Source organism: Macaca mulatta, chromosome 14 (genome assembly GCF_049350105.2).
Source record: "Macaca mulatta isolate MMU2019108-1 chromosome 14, T2T-MMU8v2.0, whole genome shotgun sequence".
In the NCBI taxonomy this organism is placed as follows: Eukaryota; Metazoa; Chordata; class Mammalia; order Primates; family Cercopithecidae; genus Macaca; species Macaca mulatta.
The window spans coordinates 75690638-75707449 of record NC_133419.1 but is presented as its reverse complement, the minus strand read 5'-3'; the positions used below and the strand labels follow the sequence as shown (position 1 = coordinate 75707449).

The window sequence follows — 16812 nt, the reverse complement described above, 5'->3', positions numbered from 1 at the left end:
ATCCATGCAGCTCATGTGGGTGTGTGTGTGGGGTCAATGGGCGAGTTAGGTGGCATCTGTCTAGCTGTCGCATGGCGAGGTGGTGACCAGGAGGAGGTTGCATAAGGCACATACCTGGATGGATTACATTGAAGAACTGGGAGGAGGCCGAGCACTGGAAGCTGTGTCAAGGGTGACTGAGCCCCACTTCTGGTATGAGAAAGTCTGACATATTCAGAATGGGTGCCCAAGCAACATGAAATTGTTAAAATTCACTACAGCGGGTGATCTCCCCCATCCAGGGGGTGGTGGTGGTGGTGGAAGCAGCACTAACTGGGACCCAGGTGTCCCGAGTGCAGGCCCTGTTCTCTCAATGGAAAGAGCAGCTGTCATCTACCACGGGCCTCACTGTTCACCGGGCACCGAACCAGGTGCTCCACATGTATCAGTGAAGAAAGGCACTGTTGGCCGGGCGTGGTGGCTCACGCCTGTAATCCCAGCACTTTGGGAGGCCGAGGTGGGTGGATCACCTGAGGTCAGGAGTTTGAGACCAGCCTGGGCAACATGGCAAAACCCCGTCTCTATAAAAAATACAAAAACGAGCTGGGTGTGGTGGTGTGGTGCCTGCCTGTAGTCCCAGATACTTGGGAGGCTGAGGTGGGAGGATCGCCTGAGCCTGGGGAGGTCAAGTCTGCAGTGAGCTGTGATGGTGCCACTTCACTCCAGGCTGGGCAACAAAGTTTTTTTTTTTTTTTTCAAAGAACAAACAAACAAAAAGGTGCTGTTGTTAGAGATGAAAGTTAGAGGTTCAGTTACCCAACTGGTGAGTGGCAGACCCCAAAGCCTTAACCATTGCTCTGACCTGACTCCTAGAGTGATACTGTGGGGCCCGCAGCAAGTCCCTGCTCTTCTGTGGGCCTCCTGTTGCCATGCGTGCTCTTAGGGGGACATCTTGTGTTCCCAAGCCCCCTCAGCTCCAGTGTCCTGGGGTCTGCATTTCTGGGGGGTGGGGGTGCATCCCTGGGAGCTGTACCACCATGCCCTGCTGCATCCAGTCTGCTGTTACCTTTACTAAGAAGATGACCAGCTGACTTGGGCCCTCTCAGCTCCAGCCTCCCAGGACCCTTGCCATTGAGGGCTGACCTGTGGTCCCATCCCTTCCTTACCCACAATGGGGAGCAGAGGTGGCCAGGACCCATGGTTTCTCCACCCTGTGTTAGTGGGGCCCCAGGCTGGTGGGGCTGGAGTCCTGTGGGAGAGACCCTGAAGTAAGAAGGAAGTTGGTGGCTCCAGGGAACTGACCAAGGTCAGTGTGGCTAGAGGGTGTGTGGGGGCAGGGAGCATGGTGAGAGGGAGGCTGGAGGCTGGACAGAGGCTAGATTGTGAAGAGCTCTTGGGAGCCATTAAGAGTTTTTAGGCAGAGGAGGCACGTGATCAGGTTTGCATCTAGAATGATTAAGAAAATGCCTGCAACTGTTAAGGCAGTGTTAGGCACATAGGAAGCACTCAATAGCCATCAGGCCTGGCTGTGATGCTTTTTCTGTTGCTCATTATGAATACCCAGACTCCACTGCTTACTAGCTGGGAGAACTTGGGCCAGTCACTAACCCGGGGGACCTGCTTTGCTTACCAGTAATGCAGAAGGATAAGAAGTTTCCTCACAGGGGTTTTATCAGGATCCAAGTAGCTAAGTAGGGGATTTCATCTTCTCAGTTAATCTGGCAAACACTCAGCCAGCCAATCCCAGCTGCACAGCCAGGGCCCTTCCTGTGTGTCACATGCCTCCCTGCTTCTCAGTCAGGACATGGCAGGACTTAGTCACGGGATCTGGAAGGGCCCAGCTGTAATAAGGCACAAAGCTTAACCTTCTCCAGTTCTCTCTTGTCTTCAGCCTTAGCCTACAGTGGCAGACCCCTGCCTCCTCCTCAGACTCTCCCCCTAGCCTGAAGCCCTGGCTGAGGGGCCCCCAACCTTAAGAGCTCATAGAGATTCTTGCAGGACCTAAGGGAGTTATTATTATAATTGTTATTATTTTTTGAGATGGAGTCACACTCTGTCGTGCAGGCTGGAGTGAAGTGGCGCAATCTCAGCTCACTGCAACCTCCACCTGCCAGGTTTAAGCAATTCTCCTGCCTCAGCCTCCCAAGTACCTGGGTTTATAGGCATAAGCCACAATGCCTGTAATTTTTGTATTTTTAGTAGAAACGGGATTTCACCATGTTGGCCAGGTTGGTCTAGAACTCCTGACCTCAAGTGATCTGCCGGCCTTGGCCTCCCAAAGTGCTGGGATTACAGGTGTGAGCCACCACGCCTGGCCTGAGGGAGTTACGAGCCTTCTGCAAGCCTCAGTTTCCTGGTCCGCAGAATGGGAATGAGAATGCCTGTCGTATTAGTCTCCTATTACTCCTGTTACAAATTACCATATATTTAGTGGCTTAAAACAACACAAATGTATTCTTTTACAGTTCTGGAGGTCCAAAGTCCTGAAATGGGTTGTCAGGGCTGTGTCCTCTGGAAACTCTAGCGGGGATCCGTTCCCTTGCCTCTGCTAGCTTCCAGAAGCTGTCTGCATGCCTTGGCTCCCAGCCCCATCCTCTAGCTTTGAAGCCAGCAGTGTAGATTTTCGTCTGTCTTTCAATGCTTCCATCATCCCATCACCTTTACTCTCTCTGACCCTCCTGCCTCCCTCTTGTCAGGACCCTTGTGATGACATTGGGCCCACCCAGGTCGTGCAGGATAATCTCTCCATCTCAAGGCCCTGAACAAAATTGCATCTGCAGAATCTCTTCTACCACATGACCTAACACAGCCGCAGCTCTGGCGATTAGGATGTGGGCATCTTGGGGGGCTGTTACTCAGCCTACCACACACACCTTGCAGAGCAGTTGTGTGGATGACATGAAACAAGACAACTGAAAGGCTCCCAGTGCCTGGGACAGGCCGTCAGTCCCCTTTCTCCTCTCCCGGGGCCTGTGTCTCCCCATCTGTAAGATGAGGTCCCTGGCAGTCCACACAGTCTGAGCCCACGTCCTTCCAGCATGCAGTACACACAGGCAGACTGTCCCTTCGGTGGCCAGGAGTTCCTAGGAAGTGGCAGACTTGAGCCCTGTCCCCAATGCCTCTTCTCCCACTCCCTCCCAAGGGCAGGCCTATTCTCAGTTCCCGTTGGTGCATTTCCCATCTTTCCCAGGGACGGCTGCTGGGAAAGGCTGAGCTCACCACTCCCCGGGGAGGGTGAGGGTGGAGGAAGGAGAAGGGAGAGGTCAGCAGCAGCCACTGCAAGAGATGGAGAGGAGAGGCTACGGAATGAGACTTGCAGTGGGAGAGGCTGAGGTGATCGGCACTCAGAGAAGGGGAAGAGGCTGGGCAGGGCCTCTCATCTAGAATGGTCAGCTTTTCCTCAGCCCCTTGGCCCATGCCCTGCTGCTTGGTTCCTCTGCCGGCCACCCCCTCTCAGCCAGCCCCTTCTGACAGGCCCTGGTGGCTGCAGGAGTGTGTGTATGTATGTTGGGGATGAGAGGAGTGTGTCACAGGCCAGCAGGGGCCGAAGTGGGGCTCTGCCGCCGGACAGGAAGCCAGGAATCCCCCACTTCAGTGAGAAGAGGACCATTTTAGCCAGAGTCCACCTCTCACTTCCCTCTACTCAGAAATTAGTCACCGTTTGCCCTGGGGCTCATCATCTGCCTTCACTGGACCTCACTTTTTTTGTTTGCCTGTGTGTAGCGGGGTGGAGGGCCATGGGAGAGGCAGTTAACACCATTATGGGATTTGAGAGGGTGAAATGAGGTTGTGATTTTGAACTGATTTTGAAATGTGCAGTCTGCTATATAAGGATGTGCATTCCATGCATAGCCTGTTCCTTTAATGTTCTCTTCTGCAGTTTGACAGTCTGACAAACTCTTCATTGTGCTTCAAGTCCAGCTCAGATGTCGCCTGCTCTCTGTAACTTTGTCAACAGCCCCCTGCCCGTCCCAGAGAGAATGGAGCTGCTCCCTCCTCGGAATTGCTGTGGCCTCTTAATTTTTTTAATTTTTATTTTTTCTTGAGACAGAGTTTCGCTCTTGTTGCCCAGGCTGGAGTGCAATGGCACCATCTCAGCTCACTGCAACCTCTGCCTACCAGGTTCAAGTGATTCTCCTGCCTCAGCCTCCCAAGTAGCTGGGACTACAGGCATGTGCCACCATGCCCAGCTAATTTTGTATTTTTAGTAGAGACAGGGTTTCACCATGTTGGTCAGGCTGGTCTTGAACACCTGATCTCAGATGATCTGCCCGCCTCGACCTTTCAAAGTGCTGGGATTACAGGCATGAGCCACAGTGCCTGGCCCTGTGGCCTCTTTATAACCCTCTTATGGGGTGCCTTTGGTGGGCAGGGTATTGGTTTGGACATCTGTCTACCCCACCCTGTGTGGGCAGTACATTTGTAACAGACCCCTCTGCTCCTTAAGGTCACTGTGGTTGTGATGGGACAGAGGCAGTGTGGCAAAGGCAGTTGGGGAGCCGGCCTCCTGGGGTCTGGCCTGTACAAAGTTGCCACATGTCAGTCCAGCCCTTAGAATTGCGCAGACTGCATGACTGACTCAATCAGCTTCACACGAACCTGAGCTAAATTAAGCAGGGGACCAAATAATTCGGGTCCATCGCTCTCTGTGGCATGAATGCCTATGCCCACTGCCTCCTGCTGATAATCAGACAGCACAGGGGCCGCGTTGCTCATGAGGTTTCCTGATGAGGGTGAAATCTGAGCCAAGGGATGGTGCTGAAGGAAAGGCCATCTAGGTCTTAAGGAAGCACATTCCATAAGCTCATCCACCACACTCCAAACCCCCTGCGAAGGCTGTGTCCCACTGCCTGGTGCCGGTTTGATACACAGAGAGTATCAAATAAATGTTGGAAACAATGTAGCGTGGTGATCAAAGGCTCCTCCACTTCCTCAGATGTTCTTATATGCCATTCCTTACACCTTTTCCCCCTGCTAGACTTTAAGCCCCACAGAGGCAGGGCCCTGGATGGCCTTGTTCTCCTCGGTGTTCCCAGTGCCTCTCAGTGCACTCACCTACCTATGTTGAACCCAGGTTACATGCCAGGCATATACAGACATCAGCCTTTCATCCCCCTCAACACCTTGAAGCAGGCTGTGTTGCCCTGTTATCCAGGTGAGGACAGGGAAGGTAAGATGCCATGTCCAAACACAGCCATTAAATACCAGGAGAGAGAGAGAGACCCTGTTCCCAATTGCTCCCCACATCCATTTCCATTTGTGCAGTTCTCCCTGAGGTTTGGGATCAGATGGCCTGAGCTTCTAGGTTGCAGCAGGCAGAGCTGGCTCTGGGGAGGTCATTCCAGATAGATTGGTGGCTAAGAAGAGGGCCAGCACCGTTCCTTCTGTGGGCTTCTGACCACCCATCCTGAAGCCATAAAAGGGAACTGGTTTGAGGAGCAGGTGAAAGGTTTGGGGGATGCATATTACCAAGTCCCAGTGTGTGTCTGGGGAAAGGTCTGGAGATGCTCTAGAATGCTCCTCCCCTGCTCCCTGCCTCACTGAGGCACAGCTGCTCTTGGTTGGCTTTGCTGTGCCCACCTTATCTGCAAGCCTGTGTGTTCCTGGAAGTAATGGAAATGCATTTATTTAAAATGCTCCATAATTCAGCCTTGTCCTAATATCAGGCCTTTGTCTCTGCTCAGCACTCTGGTCTCCCCAGGACTCCTCATGTACCCATTATCTCCCCTCAGCTATCTAGGCTCCTGTGAGGTAACGTGACCCCCTGTGAGAGCCCGTAAGCCAGCTGAAGCCAAGATGGACAAGGACCTGCCCAAGGCCACCAGTGGGTCTGCTTGCTGTGGTGGGGGTTTGTATTTGCACCATTCACAGAGCTCCAACTCTGTGCCAGGGCCTCATTTCCCTCCAGACGGCTGTGCAGCAGGGTGATGAGGCTATAGGCCTGCCTGACCCTAAGCTTGAGCCCTTAACTCCTTTATGATGCACCTTCTCTGTGCCAAGCACAGGCCTTGCCCTGGAGGAGTTCCCATCCTGGGGGGCAAGTTCTCAAATGAATGATGCCCACTAAGGCAGGGGCGTGTCCTCAGAGAGGCCTGGCAAAGCTCCCTGAGGGATCAGGGCTTAAGCCCTCTCCTCCAGGGGTCCCTGCAATGTGGGGTCAGGCCCACCAGGCAGGCTGCCTGAGCACTTTGATGCTGGCTGCGCCCATTTGTGGGCCTCTGGCCTCCCCAGGCCACCTTCTAAGAGCACAGGAAGCTGTGTGGGCAGGAAAAGGAGCAGAGGCTTTGGGGCCACCAGGCGGGCATTGCCTCCCCTGAACTGGGTAACTTATCTCTTCCCCCTCCCTAGCCTCCAGTTTCCAATTCTGTAAAAAGAGGATACTGGCTTTTTCTCCGTGAGTTATCCTTGAGATTAAACATAAATATATATAAAGTACCTAGCACATGACAAATTAATAAATGATATGTCTTAAAATAATCACTGGGCACGATGGCATGTACCTGTAGTTGCAGCTACTCAGGACGCTGAGGTGGGAGGCTCACTTGAGCCCAGGAGATGAAGACAATATAGTGAGACCCTTCCTCCAAAAAAAATGTTATCGTAGGACTATTTTTTTTTTTTTTTTTGAGATGGAGTCTCACTCTTTCGCCAAGGCTAGAGTGCAGTGGTGTGATCTTGGCTCACTGCAACCTCCGTCTCCCGGGTTAAAGCAGTTCTCCTGCCTCAGCCTCCCAAATAGCTGGCATTATAGGTGGGTGCCACCACGTCCAGCTAAGTTTTTAATTTTTAGTAGAGACGGGGTTTCACCATATTGGCCAGGCTGGTCTTGAATTCCTGACCTCAAGTGATCCACCTGCCTCGGCCTCCCACAGTGCTGGGATTACAGGCGTGAGCTACTGTGCCTGGCCAAATTTTTTAATAAGAAAATATACCCAGATTGTTACCAAAATCCAGTCAGATTGCTTTTCAGTGAACAGGCATTCTGCAAATATTTACTTAGTGCTGTCTCTGGGCTCACTTGGGCCTTGGTCATAGGACCTGGTTTCAAATGCTGGCTCAGCGACTCCCTGGCTCTACTCAGTGGCCTGAGTTCCTGGGCCTTGGTTTCTGCCTCTTGTTCATGGTCCCTGGGGCCTCTGGTGAGACTGAGCTCATAAAGTGTCGGCAAAGTACTTTGTGGATCGATGCTAACTAATAGCGGTTCCCTGGAGCTGCTGTGAGTAGGAAAGACGACTGCGGAGGTTGCTTGGACCAGGCTCAGGGCCGGCACCCAGGGAGGGCTAGTGTTGTCCTCACAGTGGGACTAAGGAAGGGCCTGCTATCCCCTGTCCCTGATGCTTTATTCCACTTTAGCCAGGAGTGGGTGCTGATAAAGTTTGATGATGGGGATGGTGCTATCCGTGGCCATGGGGTAAGAGGCTTGCCCAGTTAGTGGCAGAGGCAGGTGTGGATACTCATCTGGGTCACATCCAGCCAGAGCTGGGGCCATGGTCTGTCCTGGGATCCTCTTGTCAGGGATCCCCTTCTTGTCCCCTTGCTGTCTCTCCAGAGGGTGCTGGCCTCTGTCCAGACACACAGCTGTCATAAATATGGCATGGTGGCTTCAGTTCAATGGAGAGCATAAATGGGGAATTGGAGTGGGACCCTGGGCAGGGGAGGGTGTGAGCAAGGGCTCCAGAGGGAAGCCCTTCCCCGTGTGTTAGACTGAGCTGAAGTCTGTCCTGGGAACTTCTGGGGAGAGGGAGCAGATGGGGATCATGCCCTCTGGGAGCTCCTGGTGTGATGGAGGAGGCATGGCCCTGACCTCCAGGACACTCCTGTCTGATGGGGCAACGTGGCTTCTGTTTCCTGGGACTGCCTGTGTAACAGAGGGGACACAGTCCTCTTGTCCTCTAGGAGCCGTGTGTCTGAGGAATGAGGCATGGTCTCCATCCTGCAGGAGCCTCCAATCTGATGGGGGAGCTGCGGTCACTTCCCTCGGAGAGATTCCCTATTTGAGAGAGGAGCCCTGACCTCTGTCCTCAGGAAGGACCCCTGTCTGATGGAGGCTTACTCAAGAAACCCCATTTATGGCCTTCACCTTTGACCCCTTCACCTTTGACCCCTTCCCCTACCTGATTCATGGGGAGGCCAGGTCCCACAGGCAGCAGCTACACATGGAGCTGGGCAGTTATGAACTTGGCTGCTGTGGGGCAGGGAGGAAGGGAAGACAGGAGACTCCTTACAGGAGACTGTAAGGAGGCCCCCTGCTTTAAGTGAGGGTGACATAGAAGCCTTCCTGGTGAAGGTGTCTGTCTGGGATCCTCTGATGGACAGGAGATGCCTGGCTGTGATAAGTACCTACTGCAGATAAGGGGTAAGGGCTCCCCCAGGCTGGAAGGGAAACTTGATGGGTCACTCTGGTGAGCCCCTGTCTTCATGCAGGCTGGACTGCTGGAATGGAAAGTGGTCTAGGGAGACCCTCAGCATCTTTGGGGAGACCCTCACCCATTGCCCATCTGTGTACAGGCAGAGTGCTGCCAGCCCGGGGACATCCGCCCTCCATGGCCTGAGAAGCCCGGAGGAGGAGAGGAAACAGGACGCATATCAGGAACGCCTTTTCCTTTTCTTTGTAACTAACCCCTCGCTTGGAGCTGGTGAGAGCTGAGCCTGCGGGGCTGGCCCTGGCCTGGTTGCTGCTGCCTGCGGCCCCCAGCTCAGGCTCCCTCCACCTCACAGTCCACGGCTTTGGTGCTGCTCCTGGGCTGGCCTCTTCACTCCACTGAATCTCTGGGCTCTCATCTGTAAAATGGGGTAAGACTTTCTATCTGCCTTACCAGGAAGTTTGCTTTTCCTCTCTTTCTGGGATTTACATGATTTCTTCCTCTCTCCATGAGATGTGCATTGAATGCTTCCTGTGCACCAGCCTCTGGCATAGGTGGGGATGGAGAACACGGGGAGGAACAGTGTGGGGCAGAGAGGGGGAAAGGCTGTTTAGGACTTGTCTAAGGAGTTGGGGGACATCAAGTAGAGATGTCTGAAGGCTGATGGGTGTGGGGTCAGAGAGGGTCTGGCTGGAGACGAGGTTTGGACTTACTAGCATCTGGTGGCAGCTGAAGTGGTCAGATGGGTGGAGTTGCCCAGGGAACTCCTTGTTATGGGATCTGGGAAGAGGCCAAGGTCAGACTCAGCTCTGGAGTCTCCTGAGAGCTGGGTACAGAGCAGGGATGGGGAGCCATGTGGCCAGGGCCTCCAGCAGGACTGAAATGGGATCAGTGCGTTTGGTGCTTCCTGTGGGAGTTGAGACTTTTGCCTTTGCAGTGTGATGTCGGGGTGTGTGGGGAAGGGTGGATCACAGAGGATGAGGAGGGAGTAAAGGTGAAGGTGCTCAGACATCAAGGAATTTGATCAGTCAGGTTGTCATTCTTTTGCTTGTTTTTCTCATTATTCAAACTATTCCCCTGCTGACTGAAGGGCTGCTATGGGGTGCATGTGTAGTCGGTTATATGCTGTGTGTATGTTGTATATGTGGGGGTTTGTAGACAAGATGTGTATGGGGAGTGTGATGCATGTGTGTGTTTAGTATTTGTGTGTGTCTTTCTGTGCATGGTGTGTAGAGTGTGTGCACATGACCACATTCAGATCCTTGATCCATACAGCAGGCTGGTGCTGAGTCGTCTGCCTGGGCTGGAAACTGGGAAGGATTCATCAAGATTGTGAATTTCTCTTCTCTACTTAGGGTTACACCCAATAGTGTGCTGGTAACAACTGGCCCTCCAGAAAAAAAGGAGGGTGGGGGATTTTAGCATCTGCCAATTTCTGTGATGTAAATTCTCTGACTTCAGATTTCACTCTTACCAACGTGAAGTCATTGAATGTGCAGTTGGGAAGAGATGAACAGCAGACACCATTGTATAGCATTTCCATCATACAGGTGTAGTAGGCATAAATACCCTTGAGGGTATGATAGTGACAACAGGAAAATAATTAGTAATCAGTTTTGAAAATGCATTCCTGGGCCAGTCATGGTTTCTCATGCCTGTAATTCCAGCACTCTGGGAGGCCGAAGCGGGAGGATCACTTGAAGTCAGGAGTTCAAGACTAGCCTGGCCAACATGGTGAAACTCCATCTCTACCAAAAAAAAAAAAAATATACAAAAATTGGCTGGGTGTGGTGGCGCACACCTGTAATCCCAGCTACTTGGGAGGCTGAGGCATGAGAATTGCATGAGCCCAGGAGGTGGGGGTTGCAGTGAGCCAAGATCACATCACTGCATTCCACATTCTAGCCTGGGCAACAGAGCAAGACTCTGTCTCAAAAAAAAAAAAAAAAAAAAAAAGAAAATGCATTCCCTTTGCTTTTAATAGAGTTTGTTTAATTGTAACTTCACATTAGGATTTCTATTATTCTTTTTTTTTAACTTTTTTTTTCTCTTTTTTTAAAGACAGGTCTCACTATGTTGCCCAGCCTGGTCTCAAACTCCTGGGCTCAAGCGATCCTCCCACCTCAGCCTCCCAGAGTGCTGGGATTGCAGGCATGAGCCACTGCTCCAAGCAGGGTTTCTCAGCATCAGCACCATAACATTTTGGGCTGGAGATCCTTTGCTAGGGGGTTGGGGACACTGACATGTGCATTATACAGGCGGCATCCCTGGCCTCTACCTGCTAGGTGTTAGTAGCACCTCTTCCACAAATCATGACAGCTCACAATGTCTCCAGACATTGCCAGGTGTCCCCTGGGGTGCAAATTCACCCCCCGGCTGAGAACCAATGGTACTGGCTGTGTTTAACAACCAGCTCACGAAATTCTTAAAAATGTGACACTTGCCTCTTATGAGCCTGTACAAGCCAGCTCAGCACACCATGGGCACCGCATCCAGATAAATATAAGGCAGTTTTTCCCCCCAAAATTATTTCCCTGGAAAAAGCTGCCACCTTAGACCTTAGATTTCGGTCTGTACAGAGTCCCCGACCATGGAGAACCCTGTTGGCTTACTGACTGATCCACAGAACAGTGGACACAGAGTCAGAGATATACTGCCATAGTGGATCTGTTATGACATTTTATGAAATGTGAGAATAGGAAGAAATTAGTGATGTTTTTGAATTAATATCTTATCTTAACATATGTTATTCTATATCCTTAAAAGTTTGCATGTTGAAATTGGCAAAACAAACAAACCAAACAAAAACCCCCTTTAAATAAAATCTTTCTGCTGGGAAAATAATGGCCTGTCTTGTGTCAGGAGCGCCCTATAGCTAATGAGTTCCTGCCGAGGCTGCACATCCATGGTGCTCATCCAGGTGGTGAGGCTGCCACTTCTTGGCCCAGGTCCTATTTTTTCCCAGCTTCAAGCTCAGGGCTTGGCTCTTGTTTGTTCATTCAAAATCTTTATTAAGCACCTACTATGTACCAAGGAACATAAGTGACTGAAGTCACAGTTTCTGCTCCCTGGGGCTTGCCATCATTTCAGTTCCGTGGCGTCCACTCAGGAGCAGCTGTGTGCAGGCCCTGTTTGGATGCTCAGGGGCCAGCAGGAGAGGGAGGGAAAGATGCACATGTGTGCTGGGTGCCTGGTGTGTGCCTGGAACGGAGCTGGGCACATCACACATGCACCTCCTTCCACCCTCCCACTGTGCTTTTGAGGGAGGGCTTGCTCGTTAGTGGAGTGTCTGCCTCCCGCTGCCCTGTAGGTGCTCTGGGGAACAACACCGACTGGGGCCTGCACCTCCTACAGGTAAAAACAGCCCCAGGTCCAGAGATTTGAAAAATAAAGGGAAGAAAAGAAAGGAGGGAAATAAGAAAGACAAATGGAAGGAAGCAAAGGAGGGAACAAGGGCAGAGGAGTCAGGGCAAGAGCACTTTAAGCCAAGGCAGTCAAGGAAGGCTTCTTGGGTGTGGTGACGGTGGGACTGTGTGAAGGATGGGAAGGGCTGCAAATGGTAGAACTGATGCAAAGGATAGTACAGGAAGAGGGAAGAGCAGGGCACGTACACGGAAATTTCTGGAATGTGGATGTCTACACTGGGAAAAAGTGGGGGCACAGTGACTCACACCTGTAATCCCAGCACTTTGGGAGGCCGAGGTGGGCAGATCACTTGAGGTCAGGAGTTTGAAACCAGCCTGGCCAATATGCTGAAACCCTGTCTTTACTAAAAATACAATAATTAGCTGGGCATGGTGGCATGCACCTGTCGTCCCAGCTACTCCGGAGGCTGAGGCAGAATTGCTTTAACCCAGGAGGCGGAGGTTGCAGTGAGCCAAGATCATGCCACTCCAGTCCAGCCTGAGTGACAGAGAGAGACTCCATCTCCAAATAATAATAATAATAATGTAATAATAATCTGGGGAAAAACATCATAAAGTGTTTTCTACCCATGACTGTAGGGAGACAGACAACTTAAACCTTTCCCTGTCCCAGTAGGAGTAACACGACCGTCTCCTCCCAGCAGCAAGGCTTTCCCACCTGAGGGACATTTGGGGGAGAACTCTCCCTGAGCAGGGGGTGGGGACGGGACACTGGCCAGGATAATGATGATGATAATTGTAGTATCATAGCATCAACAATGTTAGCTTCTCTGTGTTGAGTCACTTCTGGGGACCAGGTTTTTACACATATCCCCAGCCTGTGGGGTGGGTATTATCCCCATTCTCCAGGCGAAGGAAGCTGAGCCTTCGAGAGGATAGGAAACGGGCCTGAGGTCACACTGGGCTCAAGCAGGGACTCAGGCAGGGACTGTCTGCTTCAGCCTCTGGGCTCTTTTGACTGCCAACAACCTTCTCTTTCTGAATCTCAGCCCCGGGAAGGCTGGGCAGCGCTCAGGCACAGTCTGTGGGCTCTTTGGTACCCAGCTGCCAGCCCACCTGGGGAAATTTTGATCAGCCCTTGATTTTCAGATCTCCAGTTTCATGGGTTAACAGAAAGTAAGCCAAGCTCTTTTAAGAAACTCTCCCCTCTGTCCATGGCCCCCTCTTTCCTCACTCTGCACCACCTGAGAGTTTTCACAAACATGCTTCATGGCCAAAAAAGTGAACCCATGAATGCAGCAGGAGGCTTGGGGAATTGCTGTCTGCCTAGAAGTCTATGGGAAGTCTGCAGCCCAGGAGACTGACTTGGCCAGAACCCCTCACCCCCCAGCTACCATCCCTGACCCCTCTGGCCTGCCAGGCACTGCCCTGTGCCCTGGGAGCCATGGCGGATTTCAGCAGGGATGTGACAGGAGACGGGAACCACAGAAGCCAGCGGTCCCCATCCCAGTCTGACTCTGGGCACACTAGTGAGTCTCCCTGAGCCTGAGCTTCCTGGCCTGGTGTGAGGCTCTTCTCTCACTTTGATTTCTCCATCTGGGAAATGAAGCAGGTGGGACTGTGCTCCCTCAGGCTCCGGAAATCTCTGAAATGGGGTGACATTTCTTGCCTTCCTGCCTGCTTCCCCCTCCCGGGCTGTCCTGAAAAGCAGGTGCACTGATGGCGGGTAAACAGGCAGACCACGCTCTAACACAGGGAGGGCTGGGAAATTCTGGCAGGGCAGACAAGCTGGTACACAAATAACTCTGCTACCAGGGAGAATGTGATAAAGGCCTAGGAACCTCTCTGCAGCCGCTGCCACCTGCTCCCCATACCTCCCTGCTCCCTGATGGCTGCTCTCACACCCAGGAAAGTGGGTCAGAATGTAGGGCGGTTGAGTCTGAGTGAATGCCCCCTTGCGTCTCCCCACCCTACCCAGCTGAGCCATGGCTGCTATCGGGCAGGGATGGGGGAACATTATGGAATTGAGGGCCTCTCTGGATCCAAAATATGGCCCTGGCCCATCAGTCTCTCTTCCCTCAAATGCCCATCGCTCCCCATTGCCTTCTGGATAAGGTCCAAGTTCCTCGGCCCAGCACTCAAGACCCTTCACGGCCCTACCCTCCTAGCCGAGGGCCCACACATACAAGTTCTCCGTGATTCTCTGTGGAGCGAACGGACCATTCTCCAGCCCAGCCTCTTCCCCTGAGGCTCCTCCCAGGCACTTGAGGTACACTCCAGCCACGCCAGAGGCTCGCTGTCTCCTGAGCACCCGGTGGACTCAGTTGCCCTCTCCAGGCCTCTGCCTGCAGTGTGGTCACCCCTTCTGCACCTCGTGTGTCCTTCAAGATTTTCCTCATTGCCACCTCTTCCCTTGAAGGCTTTTTTGTTTTTGTTTTTTGAGATGGAGTCTTGCTCTGTTGCCAGGCTGGAGTGCAGTGGCGCGATCTTGGCTCACTGCACCCTCCTCCTCCTGGGTTCAAGTGATTCTCCTGCCTCAGCCTCCAGAGTAGCTGGGACTACAGGTGCCCACCACCACGCCCAGCTAAGTTTTGTGTTTTTAGTAGAGATGGGGTTTCGCCATGTCGGCCAGGATGGTCTCAATCTCTTGACCTCGTGATCCGCCCACCTCAGCCTCCCAAAGTGCCGGGACTAAAGGCATGAGCCACAGCGGCCAGCCCTGAAGGCTTTCTTGACTCTCCAGATAGAACCACATAATCCCACCTCTCAGGCAGTATTGTGAGTGATTAAAAGTGTGGTCTCTGGAACTGGAGTACCTGGGCTCTGATATCTAGATCTGTTGTTTACTCGCTGTGTGACCCTAGGTAAATTACTTAACCTCGCTGTGCCTCAGTTTTCTTATCTGTGAAGTGGGATAATAGTAATACTTGTTATAGAGTTGTTGGAGAAATAAGTGAGTTGATATTTATAACCAGCTTAGAGCAGTAACTGGACTTGGTTTCTCTCCTGGATAAGCTTTCTTTTTGTTGTTGTTGTTTGAGACAGAGTCTTACTGTGTTGCCCAGGCTGGAGTGCAGTGGCACAATCTCAGCTCACTGCAACATCGCCTCCCGGGTTCAAGCGATTCTCCTGCCTCAGCCTCCTGAGTAGCTGGGATTACAGGCACGTGCCACCACATCCGGCTAGTTTTTTGTATTTTTTTTTAGTAGAGATGGGGTTTCACTGTGTTAGCCAGGATGGTCTCGATCTCCTGACCTCGTGATCCGCCCGTCTCGGCCTCCCAAAGTTTTGGGATTACAGGCTTGAGCCACTGCGCCCGGCCATTTTTTTTGATTTCTAGATTCTCCTTTCTCCTTGACTTGAGACATATCTTGTTAGGGAAACCCAAGCATCTTTATAAAGTACTTTATGCTTGTTGTATAACAGAAAAATTATAGATATAAAGAATTGTGTGGGTGGGCGGAGTCTTCTTCAACTCCTGTGAGTATTTAGGCACATTTCCCTTTTTTTCATTCTGTCTTTTTTTAGTTTTTGTTTTTTTTTTTTAAATTGAGATGTAATATACCGTAATATTCACACTTTTAGGGTAAAATTCAGTGGTTTTCGTATATATTCACAAGTTTGTATAACCATCACCACTATCCAATTCCAGAACATTTTCATCACCTCCCAAAGAAACTCTGTACCAATTAGCAGTCACTCCCCATTTCCCACTCCATCAACCCTTGGCAACCGCTAATTTACCTTCTCTCTAGCAATTTGCCTACTCTGAACATTTCATGCAAGTGGAATCCTATAATATGCAGCCTTCTGTGTCTGGCTTAATTTACTTAACAATGTTTTCAAGGTTCATTATGTTGTGGCATGAATCAGTACTTCATCCCATTTTATGACTATATAATATTCCATTGTATGTATAGACTGAATTTTAAAAAGATACATGTATTTGTTGATAGATTTTTTTCCCCCACTCTTTTTGGCTATTTTGAATAATGCTGCTACAAACATTTATGCACAAGTTTTTGTGTGTGGACAGTTTCAGTTCCTTTGGGTGTATACCCAGGAGGGGACTTACTGAGTCATATGTTAACTCTTGGTTTAACTTTTAAACGAACCGCCAAACTGTTTTTCAAAGTGACGGCCCCACTTTCCAATCCCACCAGTGATGTATGAAGGTTCCAGTTTTTCCACATTCCTGTCCATACTTACTATCCTTCCTTTTGAGTATAGCCATCTTAATGGGTGTGAAGTGTATCATTGCAGTTTTGACTGATGACTGATGATGCTGGACATCTTTTCATGTGCTTATTGGCCACGTGAATATCTTCTTTGGAGAAATGCCTATTCAAACAAATCCATTGCCCATTTAAAAATGGGTGATTCGCCTGTTTGTTGTTGAGTTGCAATCGTTCTTTTTTTTTTTTTTTTTTTTTTTTTGAGACGGAGTCTCGCTCTGTTGCCCAGGCTGGAGTGCAGTGGCTGGATCTCAGCTCACTGCAAGCTCCGCCTCCTGGGTTCATGCCATTCTCCGGCCTCAGCCTCCCGAGTAGCTGGGACTACAGGCGCCCACCACCTCGCCCGGCTAGTGTTTTGCATTTTTTTTTTAGTAGAGACGGGGTTTCACCGGGTTAGCCAGGGTGGTCTCGATCTCCTGACCTCGTGATCCACCCGTCTCGGCCTCCCAAAGTGCTGGGATTACAGGCTTGAGCCACCGCGCCCGGCGAGTTGCAATCGTTCTTAATATATCCTGGCTATTAGGACCTGATCAGATAAATGATTTGAAAATATTTGCTCCATTCTGTGGGTTGTCTACTCCCTTCCCTCCTTCCTTCCTTCCTTCCTTCCTTCCTTCCTTCCTTCCTTCCTTCCTTCCTTCCTTCCTTCCTTCCTTTCTTTCTTTCTTTTTTTAATTATACTTTAAGTTCTAGGGTACAGGGCACCTGCAGGTTTGTTACATATGTATACATGTGCCATGTTTGTTTGCTGCACCCATTAACTCATCATTTATATTAGGTATTTCTCCTAATGCTATCCTTCCTCCCGCCCTCCACTCCCCGATATTCTCTTTCTTGACAGTGACTTTTGAAGCACAAAAGTTTTAAAAT

At 51.0% G+C, this 16812-nt stretch overlaps 1 protein-coding gene across 20 annotated transcripts in view; it reads left to right on the top strand.

Moving 5' to 3' along the window:
• ARRB1 (arrestin beta 1) overlaps positions 1–16812 on the top strand; it is a 96128-nt gene that overhangs the window by 39073 nt on the left and 40243 nt on the right. For 4 of the 20 annotated variants that reach the window (XR_013404160.1, XR_013404158.1, XM_028833823.2 and 1 more), the window contains exon 1: positions 8583–8772. The exons of the other annotated variants lie outside the window; for them this stretch is intronic. Coding sequence is in view for 2 of the 4 variants with exons in the window: in XM_028833823.2 (XP_028689656.1) it covers positions 8768–8772 (5 nt within the window). In the remaining 2 variants the exon portion in view is untranslated. Of the gene's footprint in view, positions 1–8582; positions 8773–16812 lie in introns of those variants that run through there. 20 annotated transcript variants of the gene reach the window in all.